At 38.5% G+C, this 20,284-nt stretch overlaps 1 protein-coding gene across 12 annotated transcripts in view; it reads right to left on the bottom strand.

Annotated features, from left to right (window-relative positions):
* ABI1 (abl interactor 1) overlaps positions 1–20,284 on the bottom strand; it is a 112,247-nt gene that overhangs the window by 64,098 nt on the left and 27,865 nt on the right. For all 12 annotated transcript variants that reach the window (XM_023511461.1, XM_023511462.1, XM_003786738.3 and 9 more), the window contains exon 2: positions 6,441–6,608. In XM_023511461.1, the coding sequence (XP_023367229.1) occupies positions 6,441–6,608 (168 nt within the window). The remainder of the gene's footprint in view (positions 1–6,440; positions 6,609–20,284) is intronic.

Here is a 20,284-nt window from a genome sequence, read left to right as displayed (position 1 = left end):
AAAAAAAAAAAAAAAAAAGGTAATATTTTAAAAAATAAATGGCTCAGCACCTATGGCTCAAGTGGCCAACCTAAGGCGCCAACCACATACACCTAAGGTGGTGGGTTCGAATCCAGCCCGGCCCCACCAAAACAACAATGATGCCTCCAACCAAAGAAAAAAATAGCCAAGCATTGTGGCGGGCACCTGTGGTCCCAGCTACTTGGGAGGCTGAGGCAGGAGACTCGCTTGAGCCCAGGAGTTGGAAGTTGCTGTGAGCTGTGATGCCATAGCACTCTACCCAGGGGGGATAGCTTGAGGCTCTGTCTCAAAAAAAATAAAAAAATAAAAAAATAAAGGCGGTAGGAAGAGATTTAGCCCACAGATCTACAGTTTTCTAATCCCTGAACTATTTATTCAAATAAACATGATATAACTCTTCTGAAGGCATGATGGTCTGGTTACCACACTAATACCCTGAGAGGTAAGTTTAATATATCTGCTCTTTAAAAACTAAAGAAAAACCCTAAACTTAAGGTAAATACAGTAGAACATCTTTAAGTTGACCACCCAAGGAATTGTAAAAAACTGGTCAACATAAGGAACTAGGCCTGCTATACCAGTATGAACATGTGCATGTCCAGTCTATGGAAATTAGGTGAACTTAATGAGGTAGTCTCGATAATCACGTCTCAGCAATTATTTATTACAGTTTAACATTATAAAATTAACAAAAATAATATAAAACTCATATTCTGGCTAAATAGCCATATGGCGGCCAAAAAACCATATATTCCTTTCTTGTTCTCCAGCCCCTTCGTGCATTCTTTCCAAAAATCGGGACTTTTTTAAAACGCCGCAGGACGCGGGACAAATTGTTGAAAAGCGGGACTGTCCCGCCAAAATCGGGACGTCTGGTCACCCTAACCAATACTTAACACAGTAATTAAGTGAATTTTATTTTAGATAATCCTAATAAAAGTTTTGGTGCTAAGACAAGGTTTAATCCCTTCATTACATGCAGGTATTTACATTCAGAAAAGAGTCTATATTAGTGTACCTCTATTATAGTTTATTCCTCTATAAATTTACTTTGTTGATAATTACTATTAAAACAAAAATGCATAATTAATCTGAATTATAAAAGGTGTTCTCCCTCCAAAGAAAGGAAAAATTTTGCTTTAAATCATTTTAGTGTTGGTCCTCAATATTTACAAGAAAAAACAGAAAAGAAATTAATTATCATTTAGGCTGGATATCAGTCTTAACAAAGTTGGAGAAATAAAATGCTGTTTTATAACAGGACTTTATCAAGAAACTTCAGAAATTTTTCATGTTTTCCTTAGAGTTTCAAGAATATTTTACAATTTCATAATATCCTTTTAAGATTAAAATTTTAATCCATTTCATGAAGATGACAAGAACCAATCTCTATGAAAAATTTATGCAAATACAAAGTCATACCACTTTTAGAACATTATTATAGCATGTATATTAGTTTCCTACCTAGATACAGCTACTGTGACAAAATACCACATATTCTGTGGCTTAAAATAACAGGACTTTATCCTCTCACAGATCCAGAGGTCAGAAATCTAAACTAATTCTTACAGGACTAAATCAAAGAGCCAGCTGGGCAATGTTTCCTCAGAAGGCTCCAGAGCACAATCTGTCTTCTAGCCTCGTCCAGCTTCTGGGGGCTACTGGCATTCCTTGACTTGTCACCACATCTTTCTAATCTCTGCTCCTATTTTAATATTTTCTGCTACTTTCTGCTCTCCTGTGTCAAATCCTCCTTCGTCTCACTTATTCCAGGACATTTGTGATTACGTTTATAGTCCGCTGCATAATCCAGGATAATCTTTTTCCCATTTCAAGATCTTTAATTTATATCTGTTAAACCTCTTTTGACATCTGAGGTAACATCCACATTCCCAGGGATTAAAACTGACTATCCTTGGGAATCATGACTCAGCCTAACATAGCATAGTTCATCTCAGAAATATCAGATGTAAATACAAACCTGCTGGAGGACTGAACAGTGAAGTTAATATATTTTTTTCCACAGTAAGTCAGCCAATCAAGTGAGTTCTACTGAATGCTCCTATCCATAAGGAACTGACTCATACTTTTCTCATTTTAAATGACACTGATCAGTCTAATTATATCTTTCCACCATTACTGAAGGTTCTGGTTAAAAGTTTATACCCATAATAGCTGCTGAGAAGTATAAAGGAGACGACCTAAGAGTGTTAATATTAGTTTGCTAGGGCTGCCGTAACAAAGTACCACAGATGGGGTGACTTACACAATAGAAATGTATTATCTCACATCTGTGGAGGCTAAATGTTCCAGATTAACACATTACCAGGACTGAAATCTGAGGGCCTCTCTCCTTGGCTTTATCTTTTTTCAGGGTAACAAAGATTTTATTTAAGAAGAACACAAAGAAAGTTTAGAGCACTTCCAAACAGAGTTGAAATCCCTCTCATGGAGGAAAAATGGTGAAAGGGAAGGAGACTGTGTCTCAAAAAAAATTTTTTTGTCATAAAACATCTTTAAAAAACTGATTGTGAGGCCGGGTGCAGTGGCTCACACCTATAATCCCAGCACTCTGCGAGGCCAAGGTGGGCAGATTGCCTGAGCCCAAGAGTTTGAGGTGGCTGTGAGCTATGATGCCATGGCACTCTCCTGAAGGTGACAAGTGAGACTCTGTCTCCAAAAAAAAAAAAAAAAAAAGAGTGAGAAAGCCTAAGAAAAATATAAACAAGCCATTAGGGATTAATAGAAATCCCTTGATATTATGGATAAAGGCACCAAAAATATCCCTAAAGTCAGTAATCATGAACCAAGAATTATATGACAAAGAGCCAAAAGAAACTGTAAATGGAGATATATTATCAATCTGGGAGATTTTTTGAAATGGGAACATGATGGCAAATATTTAATACTGGCAATTCATATCCACAGGGAATAAACTGTAATATCTACATAAAGCAATGGTTCTCCAACTGTAGTCTAAAGATCCCCAAGATCCTGTTTTTCTAACTATGACTTTACATGAAGCTGGACTTTCTTCATACACTTCATCAAAACAACAAATCACAACAGAGTGAATGCAGAAGAAGGCATAAGAATCCATTAACTTCTATTAAACATTAAAGAGATTTGCAAAAATCTAAAATGGTGCCACTCTTTTCACAAATTTGTTTTAGGCAATAATTTTTTTACAAATACAAAATGTTATTTGTATTATATAGTGGTTTTATTTTATTGCTAAATGAGTTAAAAAAATATTTCTAAATTTTTGTTTTAATTTCTAGTTAAGTGTTAGAAGATCTACCAACATAATCCACACCCCCTTGGATCCTCAATAATTTAAGATGTAAAAGGATCCTAAGAACAAAACATTTGAGAACCCAGAGCACTGATTGATTTAGTACTTCCATTCAATTCCAGGAACCTGCCCTAAGCCTCCAGTCCCTGTACTTACTAGGTTTGCCTATATAAAACTAAATGTTCTGCTAAGAGATGCAGCTACTTTGAGGGTTAGCTACCCCACTCCAAAATAAGACAGGGGATGAGGAAATTCATCTGATTCCTAAATTTTAGACTTTCCAATTTATAAATAGGAGATGCTGTGATAAAGAAGAGAAAACCAATGGATCAGCAAGAAATCAAGATGCTCAGCTCTTCATTTCTGATATTCTAGCTATCTACAATAGTTACAGGCTTTTTCCTACGTTATTTTCCTTATTTTTCAGAAAAACTGTCACCTTTAGATGACTACTGGTAACTATTAATTCAAGATAGGAAAAATAGAAGTAAGGTTGTTAAAGTAGAAATTTCATAAATATAAAACACGCCAACACAAACAAAAAGTTTAAAGCTCCACATTGAAAGGAAATAGACTCTTCCTGGCAAGATTTATTTTAGCCAAGTACTGACAGAATTGGAGATGGTTTTTTTCTTTTTCAGTTTAAAAATATTTTGAAACTAAAAATTCAGAATGAGCTCTGAATTCTAAATTATGATATTACATCCTAATTGGCACATAATCTATGCTGCATTAAGAGATTATAAAGAAGAATTTTAACTAAAACCATACCACCCAGTGAGCAAGGTAAGACAGATATATATCCCTCATAAAGCTTTGAGAGATTCAAAAGAAACTTTTTTTACTACATTAAATTAATTCAAGAACAAATTTGGAATAGCAAAGAAATATTTTACTTCCCCAATTAAGAATATGTGCCCTCCAAAAGTTAATTTCTAAATAAATTTAGCCAAATAGATTTTTAAAGTTACATTTAAGAATTCTAAGTTTAGGGCAGTGCCTGTAGCTCCAGGAGTAGGGTGTCAGCCCCATATACCGGAGGTGGCAGGTTCAAACCCAGCCCTGACCAAAAACTGCAAAAAAAAAAAAAAAAGAATTGTAAGTTTAGCCGTTTAGCATAATTTATCAATGAAAAACTTCATTTTCTTTGTCACCTGAAATCTTTTTCCAGGATAGCAGCTTTATTTTTAAATCTATTAAAATAACTCTAAAAGGCCAGGCACGGTGGCTCATGCCTCTAATCCTAGCACTCTGGGAGGCCAAGGCGGGAGGACTGCTTGAACACAGACAGGAGTTTGAGTTTGCAATAAGCTATGATGATGCCACTGCACTCTACCCAGAGCAACAGAGCAAGAGTCTTATCTCCATCAATGAACACCTGTGCATCTATATGAATTAAAATATCTTCAACAGAGTACTCGCTTCGGCAGCACATATACTAAAATATCGTCAACAGAACCAAAATTGGGGGCAGTGCCTGTGGCTCAAGGAGTAGGGTGCCAGCCCCATATGCCGGAGGTGGCAGGTTCAAACCCAGCCCTGGCCAAAAATTGAAAAAAAAAAAAAAATACAAATTCATGAACTTTCTCCTTTGACTAGGCGCCTGTGGCTCAAGTGGCTAAGGCACCAGCCACGTACACCCAAGGTGGCGGGTTCGAATTCAGCCCAGGCCCACCAAACAACAATGATGGCTGCAACCAAAAAATAGCCAGGCGTTGTGGCAGGCGCCTGTAGTCCCAGCTACTTGGGAGGCAGAGGCAGGAGACTCGCTTGAGCCCTGGAGTTGGGAGGTTGCTGTGAGCGTGATGCCATGGCACTCTACCCAGGGGGATAGCTTGAGGCTCCGTCTTAAAAAAAAAAAAAAAAAGAAGAAGAACAAAAATTGAATTTAGTAAGCTAACAAACACAGAACACAGGAAATCTTCATAATTAGAGGAAAATATTGTAAAACATTTTGTTATCAGAGAAACATAAATACAGGCAGGCCACACTTTACATAGTTCTGATATGGATGCATTTCAGTTACCATATTTTATTTATTTAGTTAAATAATGCAAATCTCCCAACAATTGATTTAACTTTCAGTAACCACAAGAACTATGAGTAATTACATAAAGTACAAACGTTGCTGCTAGCTCTTGAATCCACAAATCACCACAAGGAACAGATGAGCATCATAACCGATGACCAAGCATGTCACTGTTTCAAAATTTACTAGTGAATAGTGACTGTACATATCTTATTCAATTCATCCACAGACTGCAAAGTATACACCTGCCTCCTTGTCCCTAACAATAAACCATTATGGTATTTTACAAAAAATAATTAAGAGAACTGTCTAATAAAGATGAAAGTGCATTAAAGACATGAAAAATGACACTGGAGGTGAAATTCAAATTGAATATAAATGGACTTCCTGAAGAAATAACTGAATGTAGGAATGCTGACACTACCACCATTCATGAGACTCTAGATATGCAGCCAGAGGAACATTGTGGAGGTAAACTTATTAATATAAATGAACAAAATGGTTAAGATAAAAGAGGATGAAGATATTATAAAGGGATGCCGCAAGAATTTCACATCAAAGAAGCTCTCAGAGATATTTCACAACACTGAAAACCCAAAGGAGAAAATGTTGAGAGCTGATTCGCACTTACAAAGGAGTATGACAATTCACCCAGGCATAGAAAAGATGTTTGCAACATAATAACTTACACAATGAGAAGGCATAAGCAAACTATTTTAACAAAAAGAAGTTAAGCTCTTTAATTCTCAATGTTTCTAATGTTTTGCATTTGTACTAGATACTATATTAGCATTACTATTTTTTCATTTCTCCATTTATAATAAAAAGCAAATTTTTAATGTTTTGGCAAAAAATGTTAACAAACACAAAACAATTATGGTTCTTTTTTACAGTCTCCAACAACCATATAAAGTAAAAAGTGCCTGGGCCTGAAAAACAGTAGACCTATGAACTCAAAACTGAAGCCAAAAGTGATAATGACTACAGTCAGTCAGTAAGAAGATGAAAAAGAAATCCATATATCCAGACTATCTACTTCTTTGACATCACTGCCAGTTGGTTAGACTGAATTTAAAGCTTTTTACAAGCTGTTACCTGTGAGATATGGTTGATGGAAGACTCCATTCTCCGAAGTTGAGACGCTTGGATGTCCAGCAATTGGAGTACATTGTTGGCCAATGCATTTATTTGATAAGCAACGCTAGCTAGAGATTGGGTTGTGTAGGCTTTGGTCTCTTCTAAAGCTTTTCTCTTGTCTGTAGCCTGAAATAAGAAAAAACACAACCAATACTGATTTAGGTTAATGTTCATTAAAAATATATTCTATAGAAAAACAAAGTTATGATTATATTTTTTAATAGAAAAGCTGAATTCAATCAAAAAATCTGCCAGCTGAGAACCACTCCCTCCTGAGTTGGCCATCAACTGAGACCTAACGGAGCTGTCAGATAACTGTAATCACACCATCAGAGACACACTATACCAGTTGGTTCTCTTTGCCCAAACCCTATCTATCCATCACCAACACACCATACATTACATCTTTAGGACCTTACTGTCAGCTCTAAGCTCCCAACCCACTAACTATATCCATTCCACCTTATATTCCCCATTTCAGTAGTCACCATCAGAAATCCAGCCTCCTCATTAGCTACTGTCCCCACAAAAACTATAGTGAATTTTATTTCCCAATCCACATCCATCCCTTCTTCCCAAACTCCTGTACATAACTGTCAGGTGGTTAAGAACTCCTCAAAGGGGCAACACCTATAGCTCAGTGGGTAGGGCGCCGGCCCCATATACCAAGGGTGGTGGGTTCAAACCAGGCCCCAGCCAAACTGCAACAACAACAAAAAAATAGCCGGGCATTGTGGCGGGCACCTGTAGTGCCAACTACTTGGGAGGCTGAGGCAAGAGACTCGCCTAAGCCCAGGAGTTGGAGGTTGCTGTGAGCTGTGATGCCACAGCACTCTACCCAGGGTGACAGCTTGAGTCTCTGTCTCCAAAAAAAAAAAAAAACTATCCCTTACCTAGTCAACTACCACATACACAAATATACAAAAGTCTGGGGGCAGGGCACGGTGGCTCATGCTTGTAATCCCAGCACTTGGGAGGCCGAGGTGGGTGGAATGCCTGAGCTCAGAGCTTCAAGACCAGACTGAACCAGAGCAAGGCCCCGTCTCTAAAAATAGTTGGGCATTGTGGCGGGTACCTGTAGTCCCAGCTACTTGGGAGGCTCAGGCAAGAGAATTGCTTAAGCCTAGGAGTTGGAGGTTGCTATGAGGTATGACACCATGGCATTCTACCAAGGGTGACAAAGTGAGACTCTGCTTAAAAAAAAAAAAAATACAAAAATCTGATAAAGTAGTACTCAACAAAGTTGTAGGGAGAGACTCTCTGACACATTAGTTTTTTGATAACCAACAAAAGTACAAGATTGTTTTACCGTCTGACCCAGTAAGCTCACTTCCGGCAACACACGTACCTCAAAAAAATATCACTGGCAAAAATACAAAAAGGTATGAAAAAGAGCTATTCATTTCAGGCAGCACTATCTATAATAGCAGAAGAGTGGAAACAATGCATACAATCATCCACAGGGGGCTGGGTGAATAAATTATGGTACTGCTACACAACGGAGTACTATATAGTCATAATAAGAGATATTCAAGAAAAAGCTCTATTACCACCATTCCATGATCTCCAGAATATTGCTAAGGTGGAAAAAAAATGTGGGAAGAAACATGTATACTATGCTGCTTGACTAACAAAAGTAGAAATGAAATTATATGCTTGCATTTCTTAAAAAAAGGAAAAAATGAAATATTTTTAAAATTACATACAATGGAGAAGGTAAATAGGTTGCAGTAAATATGGATAGAAAATGGAATTCCTTAGGTGGCATCTGTGGCTCAGTAAGGCACTGGCCCCCTATATCAAGGGTGGTGGGTTCAAACCTGGCCCTGGCAAAACCGCAACAACAACAAAAAGAAATAGCTGGGTGTTGCGGCAGGCACCTGTAGTTAAAGCTACTCAAGAGGCTGAGGCAAGAGAATCACCTAAGTCCAAGAGTTGGAGGTTGCTGTGCGTTGTAATGCGACAGCACTCTACCCAGAGTGACAGCTTGAAACTCTGTCTCAAAAAAAAAAAAAAAAAAAGTCCTGTAGTTCTAGATTTAAACTGAAAGCATCAGTTTAAACTCAAGATGTATTTATCATATCAGATCTTAATATCCTGGCTCTACCCTTGAAAAACCCTAAAGATAGTGACTATTCAGTAGCCATGGAATACCACCTATTATCCAGACTGTGAGGTAGCTGGACCAAGTCATATATTAAAAAGTACATGTTGGAAAAAAAATAAAAAATAATAAAATAATAAAATGTACATGGTGGGCGGCACCCATAGCTCAGTGGTTAGGGCACCAGCCACGTACACCAGGGCTGGTGGGTTGGAACCTGGGCCGGGGCCAGCTAAAACAACAATGACACTTGCAACAAAATAATGGCCGGGCGTTGTGGTGGGCACCTGTAGTCCCAGCTACTTAGAAGACAGAGGCAAGAGAATCACTTGAGCCTAAAAGTTTGAGGTTGTTGTCAGCTGTGATGCCATGGCACTCTACCAAGGGCAACATAGTGAGACTCTATCTCAAAAAAAAAAAAAGCACATGGTTACAATACACTGACTATAGTTAATAACATGTATTGTATGTGTATCTATACTCAAAAATTGGTGACATTAGATTTTAAGGTTCTCACCACCAAAGAAGTATTGAGGTACTTAGTGTGTGCTAATTACTTGACTTAGACATTCCACAATATATACACATCCCAAAATACCATGCTGTGTACACCATAAATACACACAATTTTTATCTGACAATTTAAATAAATAAGTCATTGAGGAATACTCCAGAGTCTTGTCAAAAGGACTCAATGAGGATAATTATGATGAACTAAAATATACAAAATGTTTCAACCTAAGAGTTCATAACAATATTTTAAAAATAAAAAACAAACCACTGAAGCCACTGGCCACTTTTAGAGGATGCTATGGATTATCTCATCTTCTTGAATGAGGGAAAGAAGTCAACGAGAAGTCAACATTTTTAAATTTTCAGTGTACAGTCCAATGTGTTTTGGGGGTATAGTAGTTTAGCCATCATCATGATAAAGACAGTTTCCTTCATGTCCTTTACAGTCAATTCCCTCCCCATTCTCTGGAACCTGGAAAACCTTTGATTTCCCTTCTGTCACAACCAGGTTGCCTTTTCTAGAGTTTCACATAAATGAGATCAAAAGTATATAGTGATTTGTACCTGACTTCTTCTACTTACCATAATGACTTTAAGATTCACTCCTTTTATTGCTAAGTAGTACTCAACTATAAGGATATCACACATTTTGTTTCTCCATTAGCCAATAATGGGCACTGGGTTGTTTCCAGTTCTGGGCTACCACAAATATTTAAGTATCTCCTACTGCTTCCCTGATTAGTGCTGAGTGTAATAAAATATATATAAAAGCATAAAGAATGATAATACCATATACTACACTAAGTGTCATAGTTAGTTTTATAAATTCACACTTGGTTTTACAAAGCTTGCAGAAGTTTATATCCAAAAACCATTTAAAATTTAGTTTCACTAATTTTTTTAAATAAACCTAGAATCTTTTCTAAAAAAATCTTGAAATATTCATTTGATATTTTAGGACATACATATCAAAACACCAATATTATTATTTTGTTCTTGCTCTTCAAACACTAGTACTTTTGATTAAAGTCCTTATTTGTTCACTTTATAAGTTTAATAAAGGTAACCATTTTGGGGCAGTGCCTGTGGCTCAAAGGAGTAGGGTGCCAGCCCCATATGCCAGAGGTAGCAGGTTCAAACCCAGCCCCGGCCAAAAACTGCCAATAAATAAATAAATAAAAATAAAAGTAACCATTTTCTTCAACATTTCACTATAGTATTTTAGTGGCATGATTAAGTTCCAAATACCAACCTACAAACTAACTTTTTGTTGTCATTGTTTTTAACCAGGGCCAGGTTTGAACCCACCACCCCCAGCCCTACTCCCTGAGCCACAGGCACCACCCCAAAACTAACTTTTAATGTACCATTTCTTTTTTCTTTATTTTTTGAGAGAGTCTCACTATGTCACCCTCAGAGTGCCATGGCATCACAGCTCACAACAACCTCAAACTCTTGGACTTAAGCAACTCTCTTGCCACAGCCTCCCAAGTAGCTGGGACTACATATGCCTGCCACAATGCCTGGCTATTTTTTTGTTGTAGTTATCATTGTTGTTTTGGCAGGCCCAGGCTGAGTTCGAACCCACCAGCTCTGGTGTATGTGGCTGGCACCCTAGCCACTAAGCCACAGGCACCAAGCCTAGAGTACCATTTCTAAGGTAGGAACCTACTGTATTAAAAGATGTCTTATATGGAAAACAAAGCCTGTATCTGGCACATATATCATACTATAATATTGGCCTATGTAATAAATTTCAGAATATTCAATAGTGTGTCCCAAATTAAAATGTTCTCATTCCTATTCACTTTAAACCCTTCCTTAAAGTCTGCCTAAGGAACCTGAAAATAAGGAACCTGCTTTCTTTGGGGAACAATTCCTCTCTGTAGTCAAATTAACCCTGCTTAGGTAACTAAACAGGGATCTCATGAGCACTTTAAAAAAAAAAGGTTTTCTGCCATCTTATTTCCATGTCTTTAAGTTTCCTCTCATTCTTTCTAGAAATGTCACCTCTGTCACAATATTATCTGTCTTTTATAATATTTAACCTATCTCTAACCCAAAAGTATACTCAAATTTCTGTTTTAAAGACTATTCACAGCTCTTGATAGTTACAGCTATTTACCCTTAAATACAGAACACATCTTCAAACCTGATCTTTTTTCCTTTCAAAATAAATGTATTATTTTAAAAATTTAGGTCTTGTGTCCCTATACACAAAGTCCTTACAACCTGGATTTATCTGTTTTCTCATAGCTAGATTCAGATTAAACATAATGGCAGGAATACTACATAGGTCAGCGGTTCTCAACCTGTGGGTCAAGACCCACAGGAACTGTATTAAAGGGTTGCGGCATTAGGAAGGTTGAGAATCCCTGCTATAGGTGTTGCTGTGAACGTCCCACGATACATAATGGAGCATCTTTTAAAATAGCACTCCCAATTATTTCCAGGTTTTCTTCTCAGAATTTTCTTCCAAGCAGCCAACACCAATTCTGCAAATTTTGATGCTGGTCTTTAATTTTACCAGAAGCTGCACAAAAAAAAAAAAAAAAAAAAAAAGGAGAGAAAAACCCTTTTTTAATGACAAAAAACAGTATTCTATTCTTCCCTTAATGATCCTTAAATGGTTTATTGGCCAAGAGTTCCAGGGTGAAATAATTCCAGTTAAGGCACCAAGAAAAACAACCAAATTTGCACACAAACAATGACAACTATATCATGACTGTTGCCTGGCTGACAGCTTTTTAAGGACACCATTAATTGTAAAATGAATTCCAATTTCAGATACTATTGGGGGGGTAGTTATTAGAATTGATGAAATGTAGTATATAAGAAACACTTCTTCGTTTTTAAAGAAGAAGTTATGTTAATGCAAATGGAAAGGATTAAAAATATCAACTTTTAATATTCCTGTTGCAGGAAGAATGTTATATATCACAAAGTACACAAAAATAAACATCTACCTTGCTGAAGAACAATGTAAGAGTTAATTGGTTTGAGATCTGAGAAACCTTCCAGAAATAATCCATAATCACTTTTGTGGAAAGGGATGAGAAGATTAGAGGTGGAAAAAGCACATAGGCCAAATGCCGGTTTCACCATCAACAAATAAACCTATTAATATTAAGCACAGAGGCAGGGGGATTAGAGCATACATACACTCAATGCCTAGTTACCAATGAAAAGATCTAATTTTCTCCAACAGAATTCTCACTCCAATAAAAGTAAAACTAAATAAAAAGAAGTCCTACCAGGTAATGGCAAATATCCAGCAAAAAGAATAAATGTTTTACATAACAATTCGGATTGAGACCTTTCACAGAAGCTTTAACACAGCTCCTCCCTACCACCTCCCACTTTAGCAACTGCCAATAGGCCTAGGAGCCCTTTGGTTCCCAGGAACACCTAGGGAGAAGCCTCTGCTGGCTACTGTGTTACACAGTTTTGACAGACAGAAATAGAAGTTGTGGTACACTATCTTCTTTAATTAGAGCGCTAACACAAAACAGTGAACTACTAGTATTAATCAACTGAGACACTTATTGTATAAAATTCCAAGTTCAATCATAATGTAGAATGTTTTAGAACATTCTTGTAAATTTACAAGTCAATTTACATCCCCAGGGCATTTCCAATAGCTACATAATTGGATTCAAATTTTAAGTTTTACCATAATTATAACCCCAGTCAGTAACAGTTTTCCCAAGCTAATTCTTTTACCATCCTCTACCATACTATAAGACTTATATTTTTAAAATAGGCTAATCCAAAACTTGGAAAAACCCAGTTCTAGAAAGAGCAACTACATTTAAACATCTAATGAGCTGCATGATTATTATTAGAGAATAGGTCATATTTATTCTAAGATACTTGCTTCCTTTCATTAACTCCTTCCATAATAACAAATTATCTTCTCATATAATTTAAATTTCTTCTTAAAATGAATTACATACCAAGAGCCATGATAATCAAGAGTATAGCCTGAAGTATGCCTATAGTTCCAGCTACTCAGGAGACTTTGGCAGGAGGATCACTGAAGCTCAGGATAACAGAGCACGACTCTACCTTCTAGAAATAAAGACTACAGCTTGTGCACACACTCTCACATACTACTAAAAAATACAAACAGATAAAATGCGTCACAATTCTTTTAAATGTATATACTCTTCACTTCTAGAAATTTATCCAGAAGAAATAAAATGCCAAGTACAAAAAGTCTGTATATTCAAGGATGTTTACACCATTGTTATTTATAAGAGCAAACAAACTAGAAATGATCCCCATGGTCAATTAAAAAAAAATCTCATGTTGGAATACCATGTACTCAATAAAAACAATATAGAAAATATTTATCAAGAAGGAAAGAGGCTGGGCACTGTAGCTCACACCTGTAATCCCACCACATGGTAGATATGGGAAGTTGTACCTCTGTAGGTCTACCACATGACCTGGAAGCATGTCAGAGCTTGATGTCACTGTTGGCCAAATTGTCAGCAATCAGGAAAAAGAGCTGGACACAGAGCAAAGGAGAGAGCAAGGTCAAGCTGGAAGCCACCAGCACCTCTATGTCTCTCATTGCATCTAACTACAAAAACCTGCTAGAGGTAGAGGGTATTGCTAACACAAATTCCTCTGTTGTTTAATTTTAATCCACAACCATATAGGAAAGAAAATTTTAAGACATACAGTTCCAGCATTAGTAAACTGGCATAGTACAAACTACCACAGTATGTTGTCGATATGGTATATAATACAGGTTTATCTTTTTAACTCATATTTAACTCCCAAATAAAGACAACAGCAAAATCATACTTCAGTTTAACATGATACAACTATACTATACTTTTGTCCTATACAGGACAAAAAACATACTAACTTTCCAAAAGACAATATAAAGTCTTCTCTCTCTCCAGGTTATGTTCACTCCTTTTCTAACTAGCTCAGTGACGCTTCCCCTCTGATACCTTATCACTTAAATAGAAGTAACCAATACTAATACACCTTAAGTTAGATATAGGCGAAATGGGGATTGGGGCGTATTTAACATTCACAAACATGAAAGCATGGAAGAAACACTCATAACTACATACTACAGTCTTTGCGACTGGAGGTATATGATGAGATACATCAGCATGCTATGATAATGAGGTCACAACTGATGTTCATAATTTTCTTCTACTATCCATGACACATTCCCTTTACCCTAAACAAGCACCTCATCTGGTCACTGTGGAGTAATCCAAACCCTCGTTTCCCAGTGACTTTTAGCACAGAACATGGGCGTGTTAAGAGACACTTCAGAAGACCTCCTGTATTCCAGACATACCCCTCATTATCCCATTGTGTAGTGGCAACCCAATTTTGAGAGTCAGGATCACTCACCCTAACCAACAGAGTAATCCCCTAACTCCCCTGTTAGTTCACTGGCAGGAGGAGGCCAAAGTGGCCAGGTGCTAAACTGCTGGACCAATGCTGTGTTTCTCAGAAAAGAATTTTTCTCTATGGAACTAAGAACTCTAACAAGGATAGCACAGAGTTGTGGAGAACAGTAGCAGAAGTTTTGCTCATGAATCATCAGGGCAAACAGTGAAAGTTTACTCCATTTCAAACTCTGATTCCTTGACTAGAGAATGCTGGCTACAAGAAAAACACCACCACACATTGGTTGCTAATTTGAAAAACAGGCTCTGTTTTAGAGAACATGACACCAGCACTAGCTAGTTCAAATAAGTCAGTTTTCAAAAGGATATTGCACTATCATGTCAATTAAGCTGCTTCTACTAGAATATGGGAAGATCAGAAATTTCATGAATATAAGCCTAATGGCATATTTCATTTGCTATGTAACAAATTTCCTCATCAGAATCAAAGTTGTATGAAATACCATCACATAAAGGCATGTTGTAAGTCACAAATAGTTTTGGCAGAAGCAATAGAGGCAGGGAAAGCAAATCCACACCCAGAATAAATAGTAGTTACTCCACTAAGAACAAAGTGCTCTCCTCTCCATTACAAAACGTTCAATTCAAGCAACATACCACCAGATGCCTGGGTGGTCCCTCCAGAGTAATGAATGGTCTTATCTCCCCAGATCAATGTTGGCTCTCTGCTACTGGCAAGCTGGTCATCAGCAAATCACAACAGCCAGGTCAGTCTTGGTAAGTCAAGTCCACATTACAAAGCACATATAAAACCTCCATGCCTGTCACCATTGTGTCTTGTTCATAAACCCATGGAGCAAGGATGGGATGGCTGGGGGAAAAGCCTGACCATCCACAGGTGACATCTTGTCCACCTGACTATTAAGATCCTCCTCTGCTGAGGAGACATTCACAAGCAACATAAATACATAGGATTACTCTGTGCCCTTTCTGAAGTATATCTACATTATGTATCCCCCATACTTTCGATCACATTCCTTCAAAGTCCATAATGAATCAGCTAAACTATTAGCTACTGCCATGAATCATCCTCATCTCAAACCATCTCTCCTTCTAAACAAAACAGATTAGGTGAAATGCTCAAAACTTTACCCACTGGGAGAATTTCCCTTCACCATTATCCTTCAGGTTCCACCCCTGAGTATGGCTATGGTGCTACAGATGTCTACTTTCAGCTGGTACCAGCAAATGAGGCAGAACTACAAATAAATGAGGCCTAAGTTTTCTTCCTTAGTCAACTGAAAGTCCTCATGAGGACACAGGTGTGGATTGAGCATGAAGAAGCAAAATAGCAGGAGTATGAACCATAAGAGAAGTTGTACAAATATTCAAACAAAAACAAGTTACAAAAGTATGCAATTTCAATATCTTTTTCTTAAAAAGTATAAACAGGTGGGCGCCTATGGTCCTAGCTACTTGGGAGGCTGAGGCAGGAGACTCGCTTAGTCCAGGAGTTGGAGGTTGCTACGAGCTGTGATGCCACAGCACTCTACCCAGGGGGACAGCTTGAGGCTCTGTCTCAAAAATAAATAAATAAATAAATAAATAAATAAAATAGGCTTGGCGCCTGTGGCTCAAGTGGCTAAGGCACCAGCCACATACACCTAAGGTGGCGGGTTCGAATCCAGCCCAGGCCCACCAAACAATGATGGCTGCAACCAAAAAATAGCCAGGCATTGTGGCGGGCACCTGTGGTCCCAGCTACTTAGGAGGCTGAGGCAGGAGACTCGCTCCAGCCCAAGAGTTGGAGGTTGCTGTGAGCTGTGATGCCATGGCACTCTACCCAGGGGGATAGCTTGGGGCTCTGTCTCAAAAATAAATAAATAAAATAAAAATAACAAGTATACACAAACGGAAAAGGTCTAAAAGGAAATATCAATATCTTAGTGGTTATCTCTGGGTACTAAGATATGGGTGAGTTTTAATAGTCTTCGTATTTTTCTGTATCCAACTTTTTCAATGACCATTACATCAATAATCAGAAGAAAAAATTATTTGTACTAAGAATTTTTAATAACAGGGATATTATTATCTATCATATTAATAAAAATATATATATATTTGTGTATACAGTGTGATCTAATTTTTTGGTATAATACCTAAACAAACTAATACACCAGATAATGAGATACATCAGCATGCTAGTAGTGGGTTATAAGTGATTTGTATTTCCATTCTTTTCCTTTTGTGCCATTTCTAAATGTTCCATATAACCATGAAACATTTTTACGGCAACCATCCTGCAGGCATCAGGAGACTATGTGTAAGACTAATACTGCCACGCTACCAGCCCACTAAAAAAGGGAGGTGAAAGGTTACAGAGCCAAAGATAAAAGATTGAGGCAAAAGGAAAACAGAGGCCCGGTTTGTGCAATTAAAATGGATTTATTCTACCTGCGTATAGGTGGGGTGAGATCTCTAGCAAGAAATCCACACATGGGTAATGGCAGACAGAGGACAAGGGGGGACAAGGATTGGTCCATCCACCACTTCCGAGGGACATATGCTAGATTCTTCCTGGGTGGGTCAATAATATCTGGGCTGGGCAGGGCAGGGCAAGAAACCCACACATGGGTAATGGCAGACAGGGGACAAGGGGGGATAAGGATTGGTCCATCCACCACTTCCGAGGGACATATGCTAGATTCTTCCTGGGTGGGTCAATAATATCTGGGCTGGGCAGGGCAGGTCTATTTGGGCGGATACACCTGATTCTGTAGCAAGAAGACAAGGTCCAACAGAGAGAAAGAGCACCCAAACACCACGTTTATAAGAGGAAGGGCTTTATTTACCGGCCAGGAGCTTACAGCATAGAAGATTTCCAAATGGCTGCGCTCCCCAACTGGCTTGGTCTTTCCCTTTTTATCGACAGTCAGAAAGTTCCATCCCACAGGTACCCTTCTCATTGGCCAGTTTGAATCAAGTGGGAGATGCTATTCTAGACCCTACAGAACTATAGGATTTCACAGAACTTGGAAATTTCCAAGTTACAAATTCCTAAGAGCTGAGACACCATGGAGAGGACCTTGCAGGTGTATCCTTGTGGTATCCTTGAAAAGACTTGTTCTCTTAGACCTCACCCGTCTAGGGTATCCTCTCTCAATTCTATCGGGGGGAATGCAAAGAACTTGAATCCTTGGGCAACAACACCTGCAGCTCAATAGGGTAGCAGGTTCGAACTCAGCCCGGGCCTGCTAAGCAACAATGACAATTACTACCAAAAAAAAAAAAATAGCTGGGCATTGTGGCAGGCACCTTTAGTCTCTGCTACTTGAGAGGCTGAGGGAAGAGAAGCCTAAGAAGCCAACTGAGGCAAGAGAAGCCAAGAAGCCAACTCTTGCTTAAGCCTAAGAGTTGGAGGTTGCTGTGAGCTGAGACGCCAGGACACTCTACCAGGGTGACAGCTTGAGACTGTGTCTCCAAAAAAAAAAAAAAAAAAAACTTGAATCCTTGATAACTGAGCTGAAGAATTAACCTATTGATACAGGTTCCTCTGTTCAAGGCTAGACAAAAGCCGTTTTCTAGGCCAGAATGAGTTTAAAAATCAGTCTCATCACAGGCCCCCATCTCTAGGCACAAACAGGCCCTTTCTTGACCACAAGGTCACAAAAAATGGAACTTGATCATATGTTGCATCTGGGCAGTTCCTTCTGGAGTAGCAAGCACACACCTATTTACTGGCTCTCCTGGGGCAAGGACTACAGGGACTTTTGCTAATTTTAGGATTATTTTCTGCCTGCAGGCTCCTGGCCAAGTGTGACTGAGTTCCAGACATACATTTCCCAAACTCCCCTGCACAAAGGATAGGAAAGCAGTATATATGCCCCTAGCAAGAAATCTCAACGTGTGTTTCCCACTTGGTTTCCCCCTCTCTGTTGCTGGAGGTTCTATTCCCCCTTTCTCTTATCTCTGTTATCTTTCAATAAACTTTGTCCTTTCACTTACTCATGTGGTCCATGGTTTCCTTCTTCCTCAAGATCAAGGACCTAACACAGAGAAATTCCAGGTATACTATATAGGGACAATCTTACCTTGGAATTTGCTACATGAAATAATAAACATTCCTTACTGCTTAAGCTAATTTAGTCTTATTACCTACTGCCAAACATATCCTAAATGATTTAACTCTTATATGGAAAGAGGAAGTTTCACAAAAAGGGGCCTGGCTGAACTTAAAGGTAACAATTTGTAGTACCCCTAATTCACATAAAGAGAAGATATGCCAGGGTAATTCTCAAATTACTGAGGCTGTTTTCTAAACTAGCTCTCTAATTTACAGCTGATTGTGCTACTCATTAAAATGCTAACTGGGAAATCACTTGTTTGCCCTTCCTACAAGTCAATTATATTTTAATTTGTATTAGTCCGCTTGGGCTGCAGACTTAAGAAAACGCCATAGACTAGGTGGCTTAAACAGAAATTTATTATCTCTCAGTTCTAGAAGCGACAAAGTCCATGATCAAGGTTTCAACACAGTTCTGTTTCTAGTAAAGGATCTCTTCCTGGCTTGCAGACAGCCACCTTCTTGCAGTGTCCTCACATAGCACAGAGAGAGCAATCTCTCTCTGGAGTCTCTTATAAGGATGTCAATTCTGTCAGATCAGGGCCCCACCCTTCTAACTTCATTTAACCTCCTTACAGCCCCCATCTCCAATACATGGGAAGTTAATGTTTCAACATATGAGCTGGGCACGGTGGCTCATACCAGTAAGGTAATCCTCACACTCTGGGAGGCTGAGGCAAGTGAAATGCCTGCACTCAGGAGTTCAAGACCAGCCTGAGCAACAGCAAGACCCCATCTCTAAATTTAAAAAAAAAAAAACAAGATTTCAACATATGAATGGGTAAGGGGAGGACACCATTCAATCCACAGCATAATCTTCCTCTTTAAACATTAGGAAAGGCAACTTTCTTACAATACCCAATATAATACTTGATAGTAATTTTTTTTTTTTTTTTGAGACAGAGTCTCACTATGTTGCCCTCAGCAGAGTGCTGTGGTATTGCAGCTTGCAGCAATCTCAAACTCTTGGGCTTAAGCGATTCTCTTGCCTCAGCTTCCCAAGTAGCTGGGACTACAGGTGCCCGGGACAACACCTGGCTATTTTTTGTTGCAGTTGTCATTGTTGTTTAGCTAACCTGGGTGGGGTTGGAACTCGCCAGCCTCAGGGTATGTGGTTGGCGCCATTACCACAGTACTGCGGGCGCCAAGCCTTGATAGGAATATTTTAACAGTTACATACAGTTAACTAGTATTTACTTTGCAAACCTTTTCACAGTTTAGTTTAGTGTTTAAGCAGATGACTTGGTTTCACCAGTTAAGGCACTATAAATAAGCTGAGAAACTAATTTGTCCACGAGTTCCACAACTAGTAAATGGAGGAGTTAGGACTATAGCCCACATCTGAATCTTAGTCCAGTGGTCTTTACAGAGCTCTTAATGTTGTCGTATGCATTTGCAGTATGGGAACTTTGTTTTACCTAATGTTCTAAACATGAAAAGCAGTTTAGGGGTGGAGAAGCTGTTTAGGGATAGGAGAAGACAGGGTTCCAAGCAGAATGAAATGAACAACATGAACACTAGTTTGGAAGTGAGCCTACAACAGCAGGCTCATGGAAGCAGACACCACAGGCTAGACAAATCCTACAGGTCCTTGAGAACATGTTAGGGAATTTGAACTTTAACCTGAAGCTAATAGGGAAACAATGAAAGATTTTCAGGAAGATAGGACTAGTTTTCA

The sequence above is a fragment of the Otolemur garnettii genome, unplaced genomic scaffold, assembly GCF_000181295.1.
Source record: "Otolemur garnettii isolate 467f Iridium unplaced genomic scaffold, OtoGar3 scaffold00019, whole genome shotgun sequence".
Lineage (NCBI taxonomy): Eukaryota > Metazoa > Chordata > Mammalia > Primates > Galagidae > Otolemur > Otolemur garnettii.
The sequence above is the reverse complement of the archived record's forward strand: the minus strand, read 5'-3'. Positions and strand labels throughout refer to the sequence as shown.